This window comes from Mastigoproctus giganteus, chromosome 4 (genome assembly GCF_048544385.1).
Source record: "Mastigoproctus giganteus isolate SK-2022 chromosome 4, ASM4854438v1, whole genome shotgun sequence".
Classification (NCBI taxonomy): domain Eukaryota; kingdom Metazoa; phylum Arthropoda; class Arachnida; order Uropygi; family Thelyphonidae; genus Mastigoproctus; species Mastigoproctus giganteus.
The window spans coordinates 48790112-48811524 of record NC_143578.1 but is presented as its reverse complement, the minus strand read 5'-3'; the positions used below and the strand labels follow the sequence as shown (position 1 = coordinate 48811524).

The 21413-nt window shown below is 34.1% G+C and overlaps 1 protein-coding gene and 1 non-coding gene across 2 annotated transcripts in view; both read left to right on the top strand.

Moving 5' to 3' along the window:
• The first annotated feature begins 315 nt into the window (after nucleotides 1-315).
• LOC150086701 (uncharacterized) overlaps nucleotides 316-21413 on the top strand; it is a 247342-nt gene continuing 226244 nt past the window's right edge. Inside the window, exons 1-7 of the mRNA XM_090372701.1 lie at nucleotides 316-435; nucleotides 5895-5975; nucleotides 8530-8678; nucleotides 8949-9163; nucleotides 9253-9530; nucleotides 13704-14075; nucleotides 16385-16469. Coding sequence (XP_090228827.1) covers nucleotides 5903-5975; nucleotides 8530-8678; nucleotides 8949-9163; nucleotides 9253-9530; nucleotides 13704-14075; nucleotides 16385-16469 — 1172 coding nt within the window. The 5' untranslated portion in view covers nucleotides 316-435; nucleotides 5895-5902. The remainder of the gene's footprint in view (nucleotides 436-5894; nucleotides 5976-8529; nucleotides 8679-8948; nucleotides 9164-9252; nucleotides 9531-13703; nucleotides 14076-16384; nucleotides 16470-21413) is intronic.
• TRNAR-CCU (transfer RNA arginine (anticodon CCU)) lies at nucleotides 11680-11752 on the top strand. The gene has a single exon. It is a non-coding gene; the product is annotated as a tRNA-Arg (tRNA).

The following is a 21413-nucleotide window of genomic DNA, read 5'->3' as shown; positions in this document are numbered from 1 at the left end:
TTTCGAATTTTACAATTTAAATACCTTATTCTGACGTATTAGGGGCAGTTCCTTACAAGTTAGTAAAAATAAATCCTTTCCAAACAGTTAAGATTGAACTTTATTCTCTTGACAACGACCCTTTTCGTTTAAGTGCCCAAACACATAAGTAGGATCAGTCGCGGTGTCACCTTGAAGATAATACGACAGTCTCGCAATGTCCCGCTCTGTACGTATCTGGACACTTGTGTATTTGTTTCCTTTGTCCTGTTCCCTGTTTAGTCAGCTCTGGGATTTATCAGCAGCGCACTCGAACACAGAGTTATCAGTTAGCAACCTCTTACGCAGCAGGCCCTAAAGCAGCGTTTACTTAAAGTGACGACCACAAACAACGTCTTACTTCCAGAATGTAGGACCGGAGATTGCTTAAACCAGGATTACAAGTACCTAGCGGAGGTAGGCAAGTACTGTGTTTTATCGTGTCACTTTCGAAATTAATTTCTCAACTTTCACATCTACCATCTACTAATAAACGTGTAACTACGTTAAGTGTAACAGAGGACAGCTACATGCACCGCGTCATGTAGTGTTGTCAAAGTCAAAAGTTGCATTAACCGCAGAGAAAATCACGCCGGAAAAGCAACAGTATCAAAAGAAAGAAAAAAAAATAATAAAAAAAAATAGTCTAAATGTGTAAAATTAAGCTTTAAAATATAAATTGAATAATTATTTCACTCAGCAAGAGCAGTAAACAATATCTTCCATTGTCGCCAGTTCATTTCTTCTAGTAAACAATTACTTCTCCATCCATTGTTGTCAGTTTTATGAGTGCGACCTCTTGGTATTGTTGAATAATAACCATTGTAGCAACACTTATTTTTCTAGTCCATTTTCTAAAAAAAATTGAAGTTGACCACAAGATGGCGCTGATGTAGTGTTGCTAAGTTACTGGGTTTCATTACTAGAAATGTACATGAAATAAATCTTTACTATTTCCATCAAAGATCAACTATTCATTCTAAGAGAATTTGGTGGAAATCAGAGTGGAGACTCCAGCGCTGTGAGTGTGTAGTCCATGCTAATAAATAGTGGGGAGGTCAAAACAAAGGTCTAAGATAGGGTGGTCAAGTCCAGGGACCGATGTTAGGTCTCTTCTTGATAAGATGTGTCACATCCAGTGGGGAGAAGTTGGTCCAGGAGTCAATGATGAGAAATTTGTCAAGGCATGTGAGAACCCTGTCTTTGATTGCACCACTTGTGTTGTCCCAACCAAGTGGGGGGACCAGTCGACTACTCAAAATGTGAGTGGTCAAGTTGAGTTCTGTACTCCGGATGGTTTGTTGGTGAAGTCTTCTGAAGTTTGGTCCAAGGTGTTAGCATCCGAGGCTCAGCGATGCGCAGCAACAGTTTGCAGTATTGTTGCATAATAACCTGATGTAGTGTTGCTAAGTTACTGGGTTTCATTATTGGAAATGTACACGAAATAAAGATCAATTATTAATTCTAACAGAATTTATTAAACATTAAATTAGAGTCATAATACATTTTAAAATTTTAAAAAAAATACACTAAACGTGTAAAATTAAACTTTGCATAAATATTTCACACAGCAAGCGCAATAAACAATGTCTTCCCTTGTCGCCAGTTCATTTCATCTAATAAACAATTACTTCTCATCCATTGTTGTCATATTTATGACTGCGACCTCGTGGTATTGTTGCGTAATAACCATTGCTGCAACGCCTATATTTCTAGTCCGTTTCGTAAAGGATTGAAATGGACCACAAGATGGCGCTGATGTAGTGTTGCTAAGTTACTGGGTTTCATTACTGGAAATGTACACGAAATAAATCTTCACTGTTTCCAGCAAAGATCAACTATTAATTCTAAGAGAATTTATTAAACATTGAATCAGAGTCTGCGGTGTGGCAAATTAAACAGAAACCTATCACGGCTGTCTCAGCTAGAAATAATAGATCCGGTTAGCGGAAACCACCCTTGAGGATTTATTGTAGAGGACTTTATAGATGGAAGATCGAGTAGAAGGGTATAGTTGACTGATTTATGAGTCTTATCTGTTTCGTGAAGCCATATTCGTGTGTGTGTTGTAGACCGGGTTTCATATCGTAATACACAAAGTCACTACTGTTACTTTCAAGTGAGAATTAATGGTGTATTCAAATTTATGAGGGGCTGTTGCTGATTCCCCGTTACAGTTTACAACAGTCAACCGCGATAATGGATTTCTATTCATCCACACTTCCACTTAAAATATAATTCTGTGGAAAATTATTCAAATAAATCGGTGTCGCTGAGCCTGACCGGGTTAAAGGCAATCCATCCGGGGAAGAAGGGGGGGGGAGATGCATCAATTTGGAATTAGTCTTAATCTAAGATACAGACGAAGAGGAAATACGGGGAGATTTGGAAAAATAACCTGTTGGTTGATTCCTAAGCTTGTATTTGCGATCATTTGGATAGATGAAGCTTCTGCGCATGCGTAACTGGATAGATGAAGGTTTTGTCCAGTCAGGCATGCGCAATTAATTGTATTTATTAAAAATACAAAAATTAATAAATCGATAAAAAAAATAATAAACGCATCGTGGATGGCTTTTGATAGAAAAGACTTTTGACCTCTAATCAGTGGGTTGCTATGGGAAACCACGCTTAAGGAGCTCACACTTGATTGTTCAAATATTGTACGATAGTTCATTTATCTTTGAATGTAGGCTGGAATCTGTTGCAGTTTCTAAATCTTAGTAGGTGCTCAGTGCTGTTTGAAAGTAGGAATTTCGATCCTCCTTTCAGCGCAGTGTACCGAAGGTCGTGTGCGTCAAACATATTCAAAAATATTCGTGAATATCCAATGTAAAGGTCACTTTGGAACAGGAATTCCATAGGATTGCCGTTTTCGTTTCCACCACAGGTAGATCTAAGTTAGGTCCCTAATATTTTGGTAAGTCGGTATACATGACTTCTATATTATAATTGATTTATTTAATTAATAAAATAATTGGAAATATTGTGCATGCCGAAGGTCAACAATGTGTTTCTGAAACGTTTTGTAAACTATGCATCTTAAAGTAACATTTTTTGCTCTTGACGTAAAGAATTTCAAAGACTTCTGCATTTTAATTGGCGCAAGTTACGCAATCTGTCAACTGCTTTGGTCGCCAGCGTTTTCCGCTCATGTAGAGCGGAAACAGGAAGTTGATTTGCAGCCATCATGTCACAGTGACATAAACTGAAGTCTTTATAATTGCGAAAGGATATTTTCTTAAAGGTTATAAGCACCTCATCTAAGATATTAGTGTTCGTCGTAAGATGCAAGAAAGCCCTACGCTTTTACCACAGTAGAAAAATAAAATAAAAAAATACATAATAATGTATATTTTATTTTTATTTTTTATAATAATAAAAATAAATAAAAATCTATCCAACTTCAAGTCGTCCTGAAGGAGCGCTGCTTGGCACTGGTCATTGACCACTCTCCCGACCCTGATATCATCTGCATCTTTCTACAGCTGGGGGTCGTAGAACCCTTGCCCCCACCTTTGTTCAAATGAATCTCATTTCTAAAAAACAGATTCCTTGTACCTACAAGTGCGAGCAATGCTGATAAAAATTTCCCTCGAAGAAACCTTCCAGACAAACTGGCTACATTTTTAAAGTCTTATTCTATTTTTATCCAAGTCATCAGATGATATGTGCTATTCATCTGCGAGTCACGATGACTCACACACGAATTGCCTACAACTATTCCCGACTGAGTCACATCTTCGGACAAACTAGATCTTGTAACAACCATTATTAAGCGTCGATTAAGAGAGCATGCTTCTCTACTGGCCAATCATCAATCACACGAAAGTGACTGGAAGAAACAGGAAAATTCCAATGCAGTGAGGCAGAAGGTCTCCTATCAGACATAAAGCCATCACAAATGAACACTAAAGCAACGCAGAAATATTAAGTATGTATTGAGTCGGAAGACAGTTTTAAATTATTTAAATAACATTGCCGTGTCATGTCATCAGATCAACATACCTCCAGGAAATTGATTTGAACAATTAGCTACCTAATAGAAATTCCGTTAACTACACATTGTACAATCGCCTCTGTTTGAAGAGAGAAATTCAACCAATATGTTAATACAGTACAAAAGTTACATTTTCTAATACCCGTTCCCTTTCAATTTGTCCCCGTTTACAAAGCACGCCTGGGTGTTTCCACACAGGTTATTTATCCGGTTAAATCAAGTTCCACAAGCTTTAGGATAAATAAACATGTTCGTCTGCTTTATATACGCAACAATTACGACAATGTTGTATGAGGTAATGATTGGTCATTGTTTTCAACAATACTTTGAGCGCTGTTCGCAAAATAAGGTGAAATTGAGCACGATGATAGATGTTGGTAAGAATTGATGGCATCCAAAACAGGATTGGCTTGTTCAATCTATCATTATAGATTGATCACGCGGACTAAGAATAGAGTATAAATAGTGGGCAGAAGGAAACGCAGAGAATGCACAACAACCATTAAAAACGACTTAGTATCAAGGAAAACAAGCTATTGATACATTTAGAAACAATGCATAAAAATCCGTTGAAGTTGTTTAAAATCATTCGGAAAAGTCGAAAACCAATGGAGGGAATGTGACTAAAAAAATCAGTTAAATTTAAATAAAAAAAAAAACATTAAAAAAGTCCAAAAAAAACTGTAAAATATATTTTTAGTATAATCTTCACTCTCAGTCGTCTGCTTTTTTTTTATGACGTCATTTTTATCCATGCGAAATGAAAACTACATGACAACAATACCGGCGCGAAATTGTTTGCAACAATGTAGTTATCATGCGGAATAACAAATTTCTAGATTTCCTTTTTACAGATTTAGCACGCGACAAGTCTAACAATAAAGACCTGCACGAGCACTGACAATAATTAGTAGATTTCTGTTTTTTTTTTTTTTTTTTTTTTCAGAAATACTGCACGCAGTTTATATTTAACTGTGTCGTAACAATATTTAATTTTCTCTGACGTAAAAGAAATATAGGACATTTTTCGTTTGGAAACACTGCACACTTCATTCGATATATATATTTTTTTTTCAATCACTTCAACGAAATCAAATTAGGTCTTCGTCTCCAATTTTTATTTTTATTTCGATGAAAGATTGTAGCTGCTTGAAACACGGTAAATTATTTTTCTAATATGCGTATTTAGTGGGGGAAAAATGGGGAGGGGGAAGGATGTACAACACCAAAATTAGTTCACGTATTCAGATAATATAAATTAGAATGGAAATAGTCCACTGTCGAAAGGAGAAAGCCAACTGTAAGCATCATTTTAATTATCAGAAAAAAATAATGATCAACTTCATGAAATTGGTCTAAACTAAAGCCATTCATTATTGTTCTGCACTCTTGTTTAAATCTGGGACGACATGTTAATATACAGAATCCACTCTGTCAACCTCTTCTATCTACAAATATGGTTCTTTTGTACCATATATGGCACCATAAACAAAAAAACAAAGGAAAATTATTTCATACAGAAACGTTAGACACGGTAAAATTGGTATTTGGATTATTTCAATTATTAAAAATTCGCAATAATCTGATTTTTGATGATAGTGCAGATAGTAATGGAGTTCGAAAGCAGTTGGCGTAATGGAAATCCAAATAGAAAGCTATTTTTAGCAAAAACGATTACCGTCGATTTAATATAGTTAATAAAATTTATTTAATTAAATTAATATATATTAAATGTAATTTATTTTTAGTTTAAAGAAAATAAATTCTAAAACATTTTTTTTTTAATTGTAAATAAAAATATTTTAAATTTAATGACTGAATTATTAATTAATTGCCATTTAAATATTGCATGGTTTATCCTTTTTTTCATTTTTAGACAAGAAGATGAGTTTTAAGAGTGTCTGGCATTTGGTATTGTTTTTTGTCGTTCTATTTTTGAACGCTGTCATAGGACAAGGCGAGTATGATCATACCTATATTTAAATTATTTTATGAATTAAATTATGAAATTTATAAATATCGTTATAATTTTTATAAATAAAATTATAATTTTTATAAATAAATAATTTCCTTGATATGCTAATACATTTATTTATTAAATTCATTTTAAATAACAAATAATGAGCAATTTAACAAATTAAAATAAAATTAATTAAGCTTTTCCCGCTAAAAATTAATCTTGGAATCGAATCGGAACAGAAATATTTGAAAATCTGCTTTCTCTCAAACAGTGCCTATTAAATTTTATGAATTTCCCATTTAAGTGCAAACATGTTTCAAGATTCCACATTCGTTTGAATTAACGACCCAAATCCAGAGAACGATATTTATAAGTATAATTTTCACCCTTACTGCGTACAACGGGTAATTCGTGGCAGTTATGGTGTTGGCAATTTACGAGTCCTCCCCATGTATAACGGGCCCATTTTGTCTTCCTAATGAAATGCATCATCATTTGGAGAGACAGATGGCAACAGTGTTTAGGTAAATCAGCAAGAGGGAGTAATCAAAACGAAATTCCAGCAACAGAGCTAGGGATTCCTATTAGCGATTGTCGTATAGATATATTTACAGCTGTCCACGACCCATTCACACTGACAGCCATTTCTGTATATTGAAATGGGACTGCGCTTAGCTTTACCGTTTAGTACGCGGGCCATACACTCATAATGAAAGGACAGATTTAACTTGGATACTGAAATATGCTTTACTGTTAATAATCGCATAAAAATTATTTTTAACATTAAATAAATTAATGCCTTAAATTTAATTTATTATTATTAATATTCAATTAAATTATATATTATTAATAGGTATTTTAATTAAATAATATATTGTTTTAATCATTTAAATTAAATTATTAACTTTATTTAATTAATTATTACTATAAATATAATTTTTAATTATGTATAATTGCGAAAGTTACTGAAAAACTAAATTTTAATTTTTTATTTTTGTATTTAATTGTAAAAATTTAAAAAACTCGATTTTTTATATTACATTTCGAGGTTTTTGGAATTTTAATAGGCAAAAAACTATTATTTATTTAATTTTCATTTTAATTTTCTTAATTAAATTTTATTTATTATTATTATTTTCCTTAAATTTTATATTATTTTAATTACTTAAATTAAATTATTAACTTTATTTAATTAATTATTACTATATACTGTATATTATTTTAATTATGTATAATATTGTAAAAGTTACTGAAAAAACTAAAGTTTAATTTTTTATATTTTGTATTTAATGATAAAAATTTAAAAAAACTTACAATAAATCTTAAAACTTTATAAAGTTTTAAGATTTATTTACTTTTTAATTTTTAAAATTTAGAAATCTCGGTTTTTTATTTTTCATTTTAAAATTTTTGGAATTTCAATAGGAAAAAATCGATTGTTTATTTAATTTAAATTAATTTTTAAATAAATTTCAAAAACTAAATCGAAAATGGCAGGTATTTTAATTTAAAGCGAATTAAAAATCTCTTAAATTTTAAATTTTATTTTTTAATTTTGTTTTTTAAGAAAATCGAAATTTTTATTGTTTTATTTTAATTTTTTAAATTTTAATTTAAAATCAATAATTTGTTTAATTTTTAAATATATTTAAAATATATTTATGTTTAATTTTTAAATTTTTAAAATATATTTAAATATATCTAAGAAAATAAATATTCGTAATTTAAATAAATTAATTTTATTAATAAATAAAAAATTTCTGTAATAATTTAAAAAGAGAATAGTAAACAATTTGTGTTTTTAGCGTATAATAAAATTATTTAATGTGCTGTCTCATTGCGTGTTCTGGATCGATAGAACTTCGTCTGCAGCAGTTACGTATCGATTTTTAATTCACTGTCTTCTTCAGGTATAAATTTTTCTAAATGTAATCTTTATGAAATATCAGTTTCATTATGGGAACTCCAAGTAAACAGTTCCTCTAATAACACTTAAATATATCGGTAGTGTCTGTTCTCCGAAGTGCTTTTCTCCAAGGGATAAAGTGATTTCGAATGATCCTCACTAAATATCAAGGTAAAGCACAACTAAAAACATCACGAACACATATCAACCACCAATGAGCGCACAGTGCAATGTTCCTTTTGTTGAAAGATCCAAAATGCGTGCCTGTACCTCATCAGTGTCCTTGTTTATTTTACTACAATCACTGACAGTGCGAGATTTGATTTCCTCTTCTTTTATATCTCAAATCGATGAGCAAAGAAAGAAAGAAAGAAAGAATGCTAACTTCTAAAACTGGGAACGCACAGCTGTTCCAGTTTTTACGCATATCACCGCATTGTCCAAAATAAACTGCTCTCTCTCTCTCTCTCTCTCTCTCTCTACAATGCGACATTTTCGAGTCAACAACTATCGAAGATCATGTACTGTAGCCTATCAGAATCTACTACAATCCAAGTGAAACCAGAAATTGACAATTTTCAACCGACTGTAGTGTGGTGCTAGTCCTTCCCTTTTTTTGGACTAATAGTTATTTTCGTATTACAGATTTAAGACCTCGTGGGAACTGTCATGACCTTCTACTCCGCAATGAGGTGACATCGACTGGAGATTATGAAATTGATGTGGACGGGTCAGGTCCTTTGAGTCCAATCCAGGTTGAATGCAAACTAGAAAACAATTCGGACTTTCTAGAGGTAAGTGGTTGCATTTATTTTAAATTTAAATGTATGTTTTGATTGATCACCCCTGTACAACCTGCAGTGGATTAAGACGGTGAAGTTTATAACTTTTAGAGTTTCTTATAAAGTTAATTTGACACTTGTTTCGGTAAATACAGTTGGCAGAGTTGCTGAAGGTCATCGAAGCAGCCCCGGAAAGCCCAAGATGGAAGCCTCATTAGAGGAAACATGAACATTCAGTTTTCAATTGGAAGGTTCTCTCTTAATTCTTTAATCCTGTTCCAGGTTTACACCATTGTACATCACAACTCGGAGAGCCTAAAGTATGTTAGGGGTTGGGAAGAGCCTGGTTCTTACTCCCAGGACATTGTCTACAACAATGCATCGGAAACTCACCTTGTAGAGCTCATCGATCGATCTTATTCGTGCCAACAATTTATCAAGTGGAAATGCAAAGGAGCGATGTTCGGTTTCTGGTACCCTAAGGACTTGGACAGTTGGTAAGCACTTGAACCTTAATTCTTATTTCCTTCACTAAATGGCTCTGTCTGAGGGAATTTTTCAATAACTCGCTGTACTCTTTAAATAGGTGGGTGGGTCGCAACTGGATGGACCAATTCTACTGGGGAGGAGCGGAGACAGACAGTCGAACCTGCGGGTGTCATCCGTACTGCGTTCGAACGAAACGGAATAGCACTTGCAACTGCGATGACAATTCGAAATCACGTTGGTTGGAAGATAAAGGCTTACTGATGGATCCTGCTCGATTGCCTGTCCTGCAGCTGCGCTTTGGTGATACCGGAGAGGCTAATGAAGCTGGACTGCACACCCTGGGACCCCTGGTATGTCGTACAACTCCTCACAAAGGTAGGTTTGCAATTGCCAATAACGCTTTTCCAATTGGTTTGTGGTGCGTGCCTATATCATTAGCATTCTTGTCTTGTAAGAGTTTATTCATTATTTTTCCAGAGAAGTAAATGTGTTTAAGAATATCGGTACATTCCATAATTTCATCTTCATAATGATGAGAGAGAAAGCTGGGGAAAAGAAATGAAAGATATGAAAGATTAAGAAAGAGCGAATGAAAGAAAGGAAAACTGAGGAGAGAGAGAGAGAGACAAAGGGAAAGTGAAAAGGGGTTGGAGAGAGATTAGCCGAGTACTAGAAGACATCTCAAAACTCAGGCTTTGGTTTTAATAACATGAGGTCGAATCCCTCCAGCTGTATTTGCTCCATTAATTTCGTTTTCATAATCGAATGATTTGCATAATCGAGTATTGAAATAACCGATTATTAATGATTCGATTATGGAAATCACTCGATGGAGTCCTTCAGTAACGTAAATAGGCCGATCAGAAGGAACACAATGGCGTGTGCATTTCAATGCGGCAAACAAATCCTTCAAATCCCCCACTTAGTAAAAGTAACGAGGCATCGAATAACAAACCGCGCGGAACTCGGAGCGAGCGTGCGCCTGGTGACAACTCTCGGAACACTTTGAGAGCGGCCGAACTGGCGAAGGCAGAGTTAAGAAAGCGGACAGACCACCAATCGTAGATTCTGTTTACTCTGGGACGTTGATAAACGCCCCGATTCCTCGCGAGACAAGAAGCTACACACGCAGTCGGACAAATGGACTCGCTTAATTAGTAGCACGTTCGGGCAAAGCAATTATTTTCTTTGCCTGCAGGATTCGCCGCCGACCCTCGCACACGCACATCGCTCACACGTGCAGCCGCCTTGTTACGGGATGTTTTTATTTGCACCGGGATTTAAAATTCGCAACTCCACTGCAACACTTAACTTAATGAATCGTGTTCCAAAACACTGCCACCACTTTTCTGTCTTTCCTACTCTCCTTAAAAGGCAAAAGAAAAAAAAAGGAAACTAAAAAATATGGCATTCCACCAATCATCATCAGCGTTCTGTACAAGTATGCAACTCAACAACACTTCTTCACATCTCCCTATCCTTAGCCCTCCTCTTCATCTTCCAATATCCACCATCCCATCATCTATTCAATTCAATATCAGTTCATCTACCACAGTTTTCCTCAATCTCCCCATGGACCTCCCCCTCAACTTTTCCCTCCATCAGTCATTCACTGACTTCATCTCGCAAACCAGTCCAATAGAACCTCCTCTTTCTCACTTTATTTCCCCATCTTTTCCATCTTCCCCATACTCACATCTCAAAACTTTCCAATCTTTTAACATCTTCCACTCTCTGACATCTTTAACATGTCCACGTCTCTGCGCCATAAAGTACCATGGTCCATACCATCGTACCAATTTTTTCCTTAAACCAATACTTAAACTTTTATACTTAATAAAGTATTAAAAATATTACTAAATATAAAAACAATTGGCTGCTCAACCCTCTCCTCACTCAGTGTACGTCTATGTTACACATAATTCGTGTTCTCGAGCCGCCAACTGTTTTTCTCCTGAAACTAATTCCAGTTATTTCATTCCTTAACAATTATCTAATGTTTTCAACATTTGGGGCCATCAAGATGACCAAATGAAATGAGCACTTTCCTTGGAACCAACTTGGTTGCTACTGCCATGAACACATAATCCATTCTAACGATTTCAATTGTTTCAAATGTTGGAGTGATCCATTGATACAGGAACCAAAAGCTACCAGTGGACAGAAACATTATATAAATGCAAGGGTTTTTGTCATCCCCTTAAGGAGCTGTTTCACATGGGCGTCCCACGTTGATTGAAATATCTAAAATATCCAGGAGAACTTAGGGGGATTAAGTTACTTTAGGCTCACATCCAGAGAAGTCTTATCAATCTTTATCAAAGGAGGGGAAGGGCCAAAACAAATTAACCATAATGAGGGATTTAAAATTGCTGGTTATTTGGTGCTGTTGTGATGTAGCATCCACTGATGAGATGGCTGTAACCCTCGAAACATAAACCTACTTTATTTTAAAATGAATAAGTCCTACATTCTTAAAGTCAATTTTGAACTATATGTCAATTGATGATGAATTTCATCATATGCCCCTGTGGCCTAATGGATAAGGCATCGGTCTCCTAAACCGGGGATTGCGGGTTCGAGTCCCGCCAGGGGTTGTCGCGATGTTTTTTTTTTTTTTTTTTTAATTGAACCTGTGTGAGTTTAAAGTTCAAGTAGATCATTTGACATCACAAATTACGGTAAAATAATTTTGCTTGAAAAAACTGGATTTTTGTAAAATATTTGCAAATAATTAGATAGTTATGAACTCTTCTAGTCCTGACAGCGCTCATTTTATTAATTTTAAACTGAATGCCGTTTACTGATAAAATGAAATTATTTAAATTGAATTTCATCCTTTAACTTTATCAGTTATAAAGTTTTCCCACGATAAACGACAAAGCTTTTTTTTTCGTTTGGCTCATTTTTACCTGATGAAGGTTTTTGGAGTTACTGAAACGTTGTGCCTATGTATAATTACTCCTAAAACTGTAGTTATATCTCTTTTAACTTCGTATACGTATGTTTTTACTTAAATTATAGATTTTTAAATGCATTTTATTTAATTTTTTATTAAATTAATTATTAAAATGCACTCTACATACAATTTATTTTATTAATTAAACTAAACGCTGTTTATTGATAAAATGAAATCATTTAAATTGTATTTCATAATTTAACTTTAACAGTTATAAAGTTTCACCATATAAAATGACAAAGCGTTTTTTCGTTTGGCTCATTTTTACCTGATGAAGGTTTATGAGAGTTACTGAAACATTGTGCCTATGTATAATTATTCCTAAAATTGTAGTTATATCTCTTTTAACTTCGTATATGTATGTTTTTACTTAAATTATAGATTTTTAGATGTATTTTATTATATTTATATCTGACTAAGATTATTTTTCGCAGTTTAAAGTTGCGTTTTTAATTGAGAAATTTGGTTAAAATTCCTAAATTCTCAAAATGAAACTTTCCCTTAAAAAGACTACTTTTAGGACATTCTATGTGCATTAAAATATTCCGAGTTCTCTCTGTGCTGCAGAAAAATAGCTATAAAAGATTTTAAAACTTGAAAAAAATTCAACGATTTGTTTGGTTCCATTATGGAAAAAAAACAAAGGGTCGGCATTCTGAAAGCTAGAGCTAGGGAAGAAATTACCAGTAGTTTCTTTGAAAGAGTGTATTCCACGCTCACGTATGGTTATAATTTGTCTCTATTAGATGGGAGTAAACAGCAAGTTCCCATCTGGATTACACGCAACACCCAGAATACAACAGCCATGTTCCTCACTTAACCGATGGTTGTGTCGATAGAGATGAATAAATTGGAGCATAGGCACGCACCTACGTGGAAAGAGAACAAGAAAAAAACAAGAAAGCAAAGCAACAGGGAAATGAGATACCATAAAAAATGATAGATGCCAGCAACGGAAATATCACTAAAAAGCCTTGAAGATATCTTATATCCGATGGCAACGTGTTGTTCAGAAGGGAATACCAATGATTGTTCAGAAAGAATGGATAATAAAAAAATCATAACCCACAACCAAATAAAGAAGTGGGCAATCCGTGCAGAAATGGTTAAGCTTTATCACAATGAGATCGTCAACAAGTACGTGGTGTTACTTTTCTATACAGAAAGAAATTAAAGGTGCAGAATATATATAAAAACATATATGAGTTGAATATATAAAAATATAATATAAAAAATCTGTTAGTTTATTTAAAAAAATGTAGTGGTACAACGTTACGGTAACTCCAATTAACCTTTATCAGGTGCGAAAATTATGCTTCAAGAAAAATGATCAGTTTCAACTGACTTAGTTTTGGGAATCTGATCAACGCATTAATCTTATATTAAGAAAGTACGTGTGTATTTTTATATTCTTTAAAAAAAAAAACAGCGAAATATTTATTTTAAAAAGAATATTAAAATTAACGTTCGGCTTTGAACCATTCAATTATAATTGAAAAATTAGAAAAAAAGTTAAAATTTATTCTGTTTTAATTTTGAAATTTTTTAAAATTAAAATATTGTTTTTTATTTTTATTTATTCACTTTAGATATCTTCAAGGGTATTTACCATGCTCCTTTGTCATTCTCGACCCCCTATTACCCAGAATATCCTCCACCCTTTCGTCGTTACACTTGGACTGTGAAAATTGCTGCAGGAGACACGATGGAATTGGTGTTTCCAGATTACGATGTAGTTCACTGGGGATCCTACAACGCCCTTGCTGAGTGTCAAAATATTGTAGTTGTTACCATAAAAGAGGAGTCAGAAGGAAAAATGGAGGTTATCAAAAGACAGAAGATACCACCTTATTTCGCATCAACAGGACAACCAACTACTGTGAACATAACGTTCACCACTTGCAATCAAGATGAGGAAGTCCCCTCGGGTAGGGGATTCCAAGCAGAATTTCGTAAAACAGGTACAATGCATTTGATTATTGAAATAACTTTTCTTTATTTTGTATTCGCGACGTTTCGGATGCCAACCTTCCGCAATATAAAATTCATGATTACAGAAAAATACAAAACCTGATTGGCATGTTGCAGGAACATGACTGCAGTAACAAGTTTACAGTTAAACAATAATTAATTAATATTAATCAATTTATATATAAAATGAAGTTGTCAGTTAATAATATCTAATATACACTGTTCTACCATTAATATCCGAAGACCATTCAATTGATAGTTGGTCACTTCCTTCACTAGCACTACATATCAGACACAACTATAAATATACTTGTAGATCTTCAAGGATCTCTCCTTGAAAGTCTACAAGCGTACTTGAGTAGTACGACTGTGAATGCAAGGTTCTGTGATGGATGGAGTTAACAGACTTCCAGCGTGGAATGATAATAGGATGCCACATAAGCAATCGGTCTGTATGCGACATTTCCCAATGTGACATTTTCCCGTGTGTAGCACAGTCGATAGAATCACTGTCCTCCCCACACTGGGTGGGAAAGACCTGGGTCCGAGTCCCATCGATGATGAGAGAGGATTTTTTTTTTTTTTTTTTTTCCACAATGTGGCTGAAATAGTCGGTCTCGGGCGAGGGTAGCATATTTTTTTCTCTGCCGGAAACAGATTTTCCATCCAGTAACAGAAAATCAACCACATAACACATGCAATTTACAGACAGTATACACAGAGCAATTGCTCTGTTGCTAATGCTCCTAAAACCCAAAAACAACAACTACAATTTCAACAGCAGTGAAAATTTTCAAAACGGAAGTGGAATGCTGCTGAAACCGTCATGAAAATACTCTAAAAACCTTTGAAGCTGATGGAAGTGACAGGAGAGCCCTGCATAGAATTGCCCTCTCGGAACACAGGTCGACGTTGTCTCAGCACACAACGTCGACCTGTGTTTAGACAGGACTAATACGAGGCGCTGTCTAACTTGGTGTAAGGCATGCCATTTTGGACTAGTGATGGGCATAATCGAGAGGTCATAATCGATTATTTCGGTAGCAAATCATTCGATTATAGGAAATAATTCGATTATTTCGATTTATACTCATATCATTCAAATGGTTCATCCGATTGTGGAAAATCATTCGTTTGTTTCATTCGATCATGGATCGTAGACTAATGGAAAGCTGTGCTTTGGACTGACGAATCACAGTACATGGTCAACAAGTCTGACGATCGTGCGTAGGTGTAGCGGATGCTCGGAGAAAGCTTCTTGCCGGACTGTATCGTCCCAACAAGTTTCGCAGAGACATAGAGATGGTCTGGGGCTATTTTTCATGGATTGGCCTGGGACCATTGGTTGTGTGGACAGAAACCATGAATGCTGAATTCTATCTAAGCGTCCTGGTCCAGCCTAGAAACCTGAACTCAATCCTGTAAAGATCCTCTCGGATGAAGCCGAAGGCCTTCTCTTTGAAGGCCGAATGGCTGAAAATGTTGGATGACAGTTTTTTACAAAAACTGGTGGAGAGAGTTCCATGAAGACTACAGGCTCTCTGAAAGACAAAAGGTTTCAGTACATGTTATTAGCTTTCCTGTGAACAAAGGTTATCGGAAGATATACAAGTGTCCGTTAACTAATGGTAGGGCAGTGTATATGGAGAAAAAGTTATCGGCATTTCTAAAGAGCTGTTTTTACATTTGGAAATATTGACTTTAAATAGTTACATTAAGTTTATCCTTTGGAAATGGAAATTTCTCGAATTTGACAAAAACTATTAAAATTACATTAATTCGACTGCCAAAATTAGAGTCGCTTCATATTAAATTTTTCAAATTTTACGTTGTTTATTTTGTAATGTCTGCAAAAAAGTCATTACCAAACTTAATAAATTATTCAGATTTCATTTATTATGTTTTCTTTTCTCGGTATTTCTGATGTTAATATACAACATATCGCATTAAATGTGTAAGATATAAATTTATGTTTACTGGATTTCATTACCGCATGGTTGAACTCCGCTGCAGCACAAGAATCTATGATTTATTGTGAGGTCGGTAATGTCGCCTGACTTTTCCCATGATTCACCTTTAATGCCTCTCCGAGGTGATGGTGCCCTTCTTATAGCTCTATCTCACCACATTGCCCATCATTTGGGCTATTTCTTTTGCCTACGACGGAAGGCATGCCGATATCTTTAATAAATTCTTTAATAAATTGTTAAGGCAGCGTATAAGTTAACATTAAAATGTTTGAAACACCTGAAAACCAGTGAAATCATTTGCTAAAATCTCGTTTTTTTTTATTTTCCAGAATGTCGTGGTTGTAATGCAGCTTGGGGGCAGAATAATGGGACGACATACTGCAATGGTGTGTGTGGAATCATTGCCTCCAATCAGTAAGTATTTTTCTGTTTTGAAACCTGCTTTTTGTATATCAAGGGAAGACTCGCCTGATCGGACACAAGTCGACGTTGTCGCAGAACTCATTCCGACTAATGCCAGACGCAGTCTATTTCGAAATATATAAACTATTAAAGGAAAGCATTAATAAGATACTGTAAGTTAAAATGCATTTTAAAAAGTAGTTTTTCTGTTCCATTGAAGTCAAACTGCCTTCGAAGCTGATCTTAATTTTATTCGTGAATGATCAAAGTTTGCATTCTTAATTAGGATCTTTTATTCTCGTTTTCATTAGCCGAAGTAGTGAAATAAGGGTAAAGTGTTTCTTTGTGCACGTCAAGGGAATAGACAGAAAAAAGAAGCATTTCTCTCGTGTTGTTCACTTGGCAAACAGTCGGTGAGATATATTAATTGTTTTCAAAGAATCTTTAACTTGCAAATGAAATTTTGCAAAAAGGGCTAGACCTCGAGATAATTGTTTTCACTTTTTTTTTTTTAAAACTAATCCTTTCAACAGTTAAAAGATTGATAACACTTAATACTGTTGTTGAAAAGGGCAAAATAAGTTCCTCTCTCATGCCATCTTCAAAATAGTTTTAAGTATCCCAAAAAAACAGGAATTCTGACTTCATTTTAGATACTTGAAGGCTGGTCATTCGCTGTAGATTTTGTTTCAAGAAAAACAAAATCAGTCTCATTAAAACAAATGTTAAAAAAATAAAAATAAAAAAATTCCTCGAATTTTAATTGTAGTCTGACAGACGAAAGAAATCATTGAAATGGAATAGTACAGTAGTAGCGCATGCGCAAAAAAAAAAAAAAAAAATAAAGATCATTAAGCAGACTTCACTTTTTTTTACGAAACATTCATCTGGTTGAAACAGGGATCGTTGAAACACAATATGCGTTGATATATGGTACCAATGTGTTGCTAATAGCTTTTTTTTTGTTTCTTTTAATGATAAATAAAAAAATAACGCCGAGAAATTTTTATGAGATGGTGCATTGTCATGGTGAATGACCTAATCCACCAAAAGACCTTTCTTTAGATAAAATGTAAATTTTTATTTAAAATCAAGAAAACAATTCATATTAATTCTTCCTCCGAAGAGAATTCACTCATTTAACATACAAAGGCTTGATTATACAAGCTTAAACATGTCAGAACATGTCTGTGCAGAGACCAATCAACAAAATCAGTCTCATTATTACTTTAAATTCACATTACCAGACTTTTCTTTAAATTATGCGGCATGCCGTTTTTTTTTTTTTTTTTTTTCAACAATAACCGTTTACCAAAGAGCCAATCAATAATAAACAAAAATAAAATTTTCACGTGGTATGTTGAACAAAACATCAAAAGAAAATAAAAGTTCGATTTCTCATAACATTCAATGTTCATTAAAATATCGTTAGGCCTAAAAACATAATTAATAGTTACACAAAAGTACAAGACACGATTTTTTTTATATAGTGTACTTAAAATGGACCAAATATACCCCCAATAGAATCTCTCCCGTTCTAGGAAAAGTTAGGATATTACTTTCTCTCGCTGAAGACATGGCGTTCTATGACTCTTAGTAGGAAGGTTTTTGCCTACGGTGAACTTTGACTTTTTCGGCAGAAGTCAATAAAACATCAGGTGTACAATCCAATCCCAATTGCACTGAGACACAAATTATCCTCAACACCAGAGGGCTCCTACTGAGCTGTGTGCCGAAGCTGGATTTCTTTTTTTATTTTTTAGCTTCCGGGTTTCGAAGGACGTAAATTTAAATACCCTTGTCTACCCTTCAACGTTAGTAATAAAAATAAAAATGAAACTGCCTTTAAAAAATTAACTATTGGTAATTTGAAGTGAAAAAAGAAATTGCTTAGGTCCAGCCCTTACATAATATTGGAAAGGTTGTTCGTAATATCTTACAAATGACAGTTTCATGTGTAATTCTCTGCTAAGAACATAACCTAGTATAATAAATTATTGGGTATTGCTGTTTGGGGAATAGTTGAAAAGAATGAGTTAAACTGTGTACTTAATTATTAATAATTCTCTTCCTTTTATAGTAAGGCGCTCCGTAAAGATAAAAGACTACCTAAAGTGTTACTGACCTCAAAGAAATGGTAAAGGATTGGACATTTTAGTGTTTATGACTGTTCATTAATTTAGTTAGGCCTAACGTAATTGAAATAGTTACACACGTACAAGGAACTGTTTTTCTGTACTTGGTATGGGTAGGTAAAGTGGATTAAATGTATAGCATTTAGAATATCTTCCATTCTGAAGAGATTGTACGTTCCCTCCTTGAACAGCATGATGTCAAAATTGGCTTTCGATGAATCAAAGTCTGCATAAATCCGTCATTTCTTGAAAGTTTAAATTAAGATTTTTTTGTTTTTTTTAAACTTTGTACCGAAGCTACCAGGACTGTGAGTTATCAGTATACAGTATCTGTAAGTTTTGTGTGTTATATATGGATAATTTATCTGTGTTGCAGGATGAAAAACCCAATTTTCCTGAAATAAAAATGAAAACGCAGTCCTCTAGCGAGACCGACTAACTCGGCCACACTGTGAAACTGCTTATAAATATTTTAAAAGCATTTTTCATCAGTTTGTGAAGAAGAAGGGAGGAGAATATCTACTCCTTGAACAGCATAATGTCCAATTGGCTTTCGACGAATCAAAATCTGCATAAATCCGTCACTTGAAAGTTTAAATTAAGATTGTTTTTTTTTTTTTTTTTTTTTTAACTTTGTACCGAAGCTACCAGGACTGCGAGTTATCAGTAAATTTCGTGTGTTATATATGAATAATTTATCTGTGTTGCAGGATGAAAAACCCAATTTTCCCGAAATAAAAATGAAAACGAAGCCCTCTAGCGAGACCGACTAACTCGGCCACACTGTGAAACTGCTCATAAATATTTTAAAAGCATTTTTCATCAGTTTGTGAAGAAGAAGGGAGGAGAATATCTACTCCTTGAACAGCATGATGTCCAATTGGCTTTCGATGAATCAAAATCTGCATAAATCCGTCATTTCTTAAAAGTTTAAATTAAGATTGTTTGTTTGTTTGTTTGTTTTTTTAAACTTTGTACCGAAGCCATCAAGACTGTGAGCTAAGATTGTTTGTTTGTTTTTTAAACTTTGTACCGAAGCCACCAAGACTGTGAGCTATCAGTATATATTATCTCTAATCGTGTATTATATATGGCTAATCTATCTGTGTTGCAGAATGAATAATCCAAATTTCCCGAAATAATGTTTTAAATATTTTAATAGCCAAAAAATAAAATAAATTGTAAGTTGTAGGAGTGCAGTATGGACTGCTTGCCGTAGGCGCTGAATTAGTTAGACACGGCCCTGAGTGAAAATTGCCCAATAGTTCCTCCCCAAGATGGCACACTTTCGTTTAAAAGAAAAAGGCAATTAAAATAAATTCTGTTTGTACTCCGGTCAGAGGAGTTCACAAGACAGAAAGAATACAAGAAAAGGCACTGCATTTAGCAGTCACGGGCTTGAACCCTGGTCATTCAATGTACGTGTACTTATGCACCCCTGCGCTGGCCACTCGGCTAGAGCAGCAATTGCTAATTAACTCACAGACAGTTTATATACACTGTCTTCAACAAATTAAAGGCACTGTTTGTTCAAATAAAAATATTAAGATCGGTTGTTGGTAGCGTTCCCATCACTGTAAATCTATTTGCGGACCAGTTTTTTCCGCCTCTTCTAAGTTAAAATTGCCCCTTTGTCTTATCCGTAAGAGTCTATCTGGGCTTCCTCCATTTTAGTGGATCTCTGCCAACGGCAGCCATCTCCAGATGACTGAAAATTACAAAGTAACTCTCGGATGCTTTGAAATCTTTCTTTTCCCATTTACTTGGATTCTTTTTGTCCGTAACATCCCGTTTTTTATGGTTTGTTTTCGTGAACAGCATTCTGTTTTTCCGAGCACCCACTTCTCAACATTTTTTTTTTTATGTGTAAAACCTTCTTTATGTATAACTACATCATACTGTACAAACCACAGAATTTTTTTTTTATTCTTTCCTACTGAACTCTTCGTTATGATTTATGACCACAGTGTAGAATATATAGACTAACATGCTTAAAGCTAGCTTAATGATTTACTTTTCCCGGTGGAATTCACTAAGTTGAATATTGCCAGTACGTTTTTTCGTCTTATAAATAGCGTACGTGCCGAAAAGAATTTTCCTTAATGATAATGATAATAGCTGTTCTGCATCTCAAAACTTTTATATTTAATTACGAAATATGCTACTGTAAGAAAATTACACGGAAGTTTAAAGTAAAGGAATTTTCAAACCATCTAATGAAATTAAACTCAGTTTAAGTTAAAAATAAATCGGGTAATATTCAGATGAAAAACAATATTAGACAATTTTACACCGAATATAATCATTTACTTATTATGCCAACGTTTCAAGAATGATTTAATATTCTCATCATCACCGTGCCTTCTATTCTGACGCACAATTTGCTTTAAATTCCTGAGATCTTGATTCTTGAAGTACTGACTTTGTTATACTGAATTTAATCAATCAATATTATACCATTTCAAGAGTAATTTCATATTCTTATCATCACTATACATTCTATTCTTACACACGATTTGCTTTAAATTCCTGAAATCTTGTTCTTGACTTTCTATTTTTGGCCAGTGAATGTAGAATAGTGTTAAGTATAAACCGATTAGTTTATTAACCGATATTGAAGTAAAATCACTTGAATGAAATTTTCACAACTAAATGATAATGACGCTAGGGGTAGGATACGGGGGGGTTAATTCAACTGTGCACTGAAAGCAAAATAAAACCTTACTAAATAAAAGCAGGAAACCCAATAGACACTTTTCTTGTTTTTAACTTAGCTGTCGACAATGTATTTTCGACAAAAAATCCGAAATTATTCTATCTG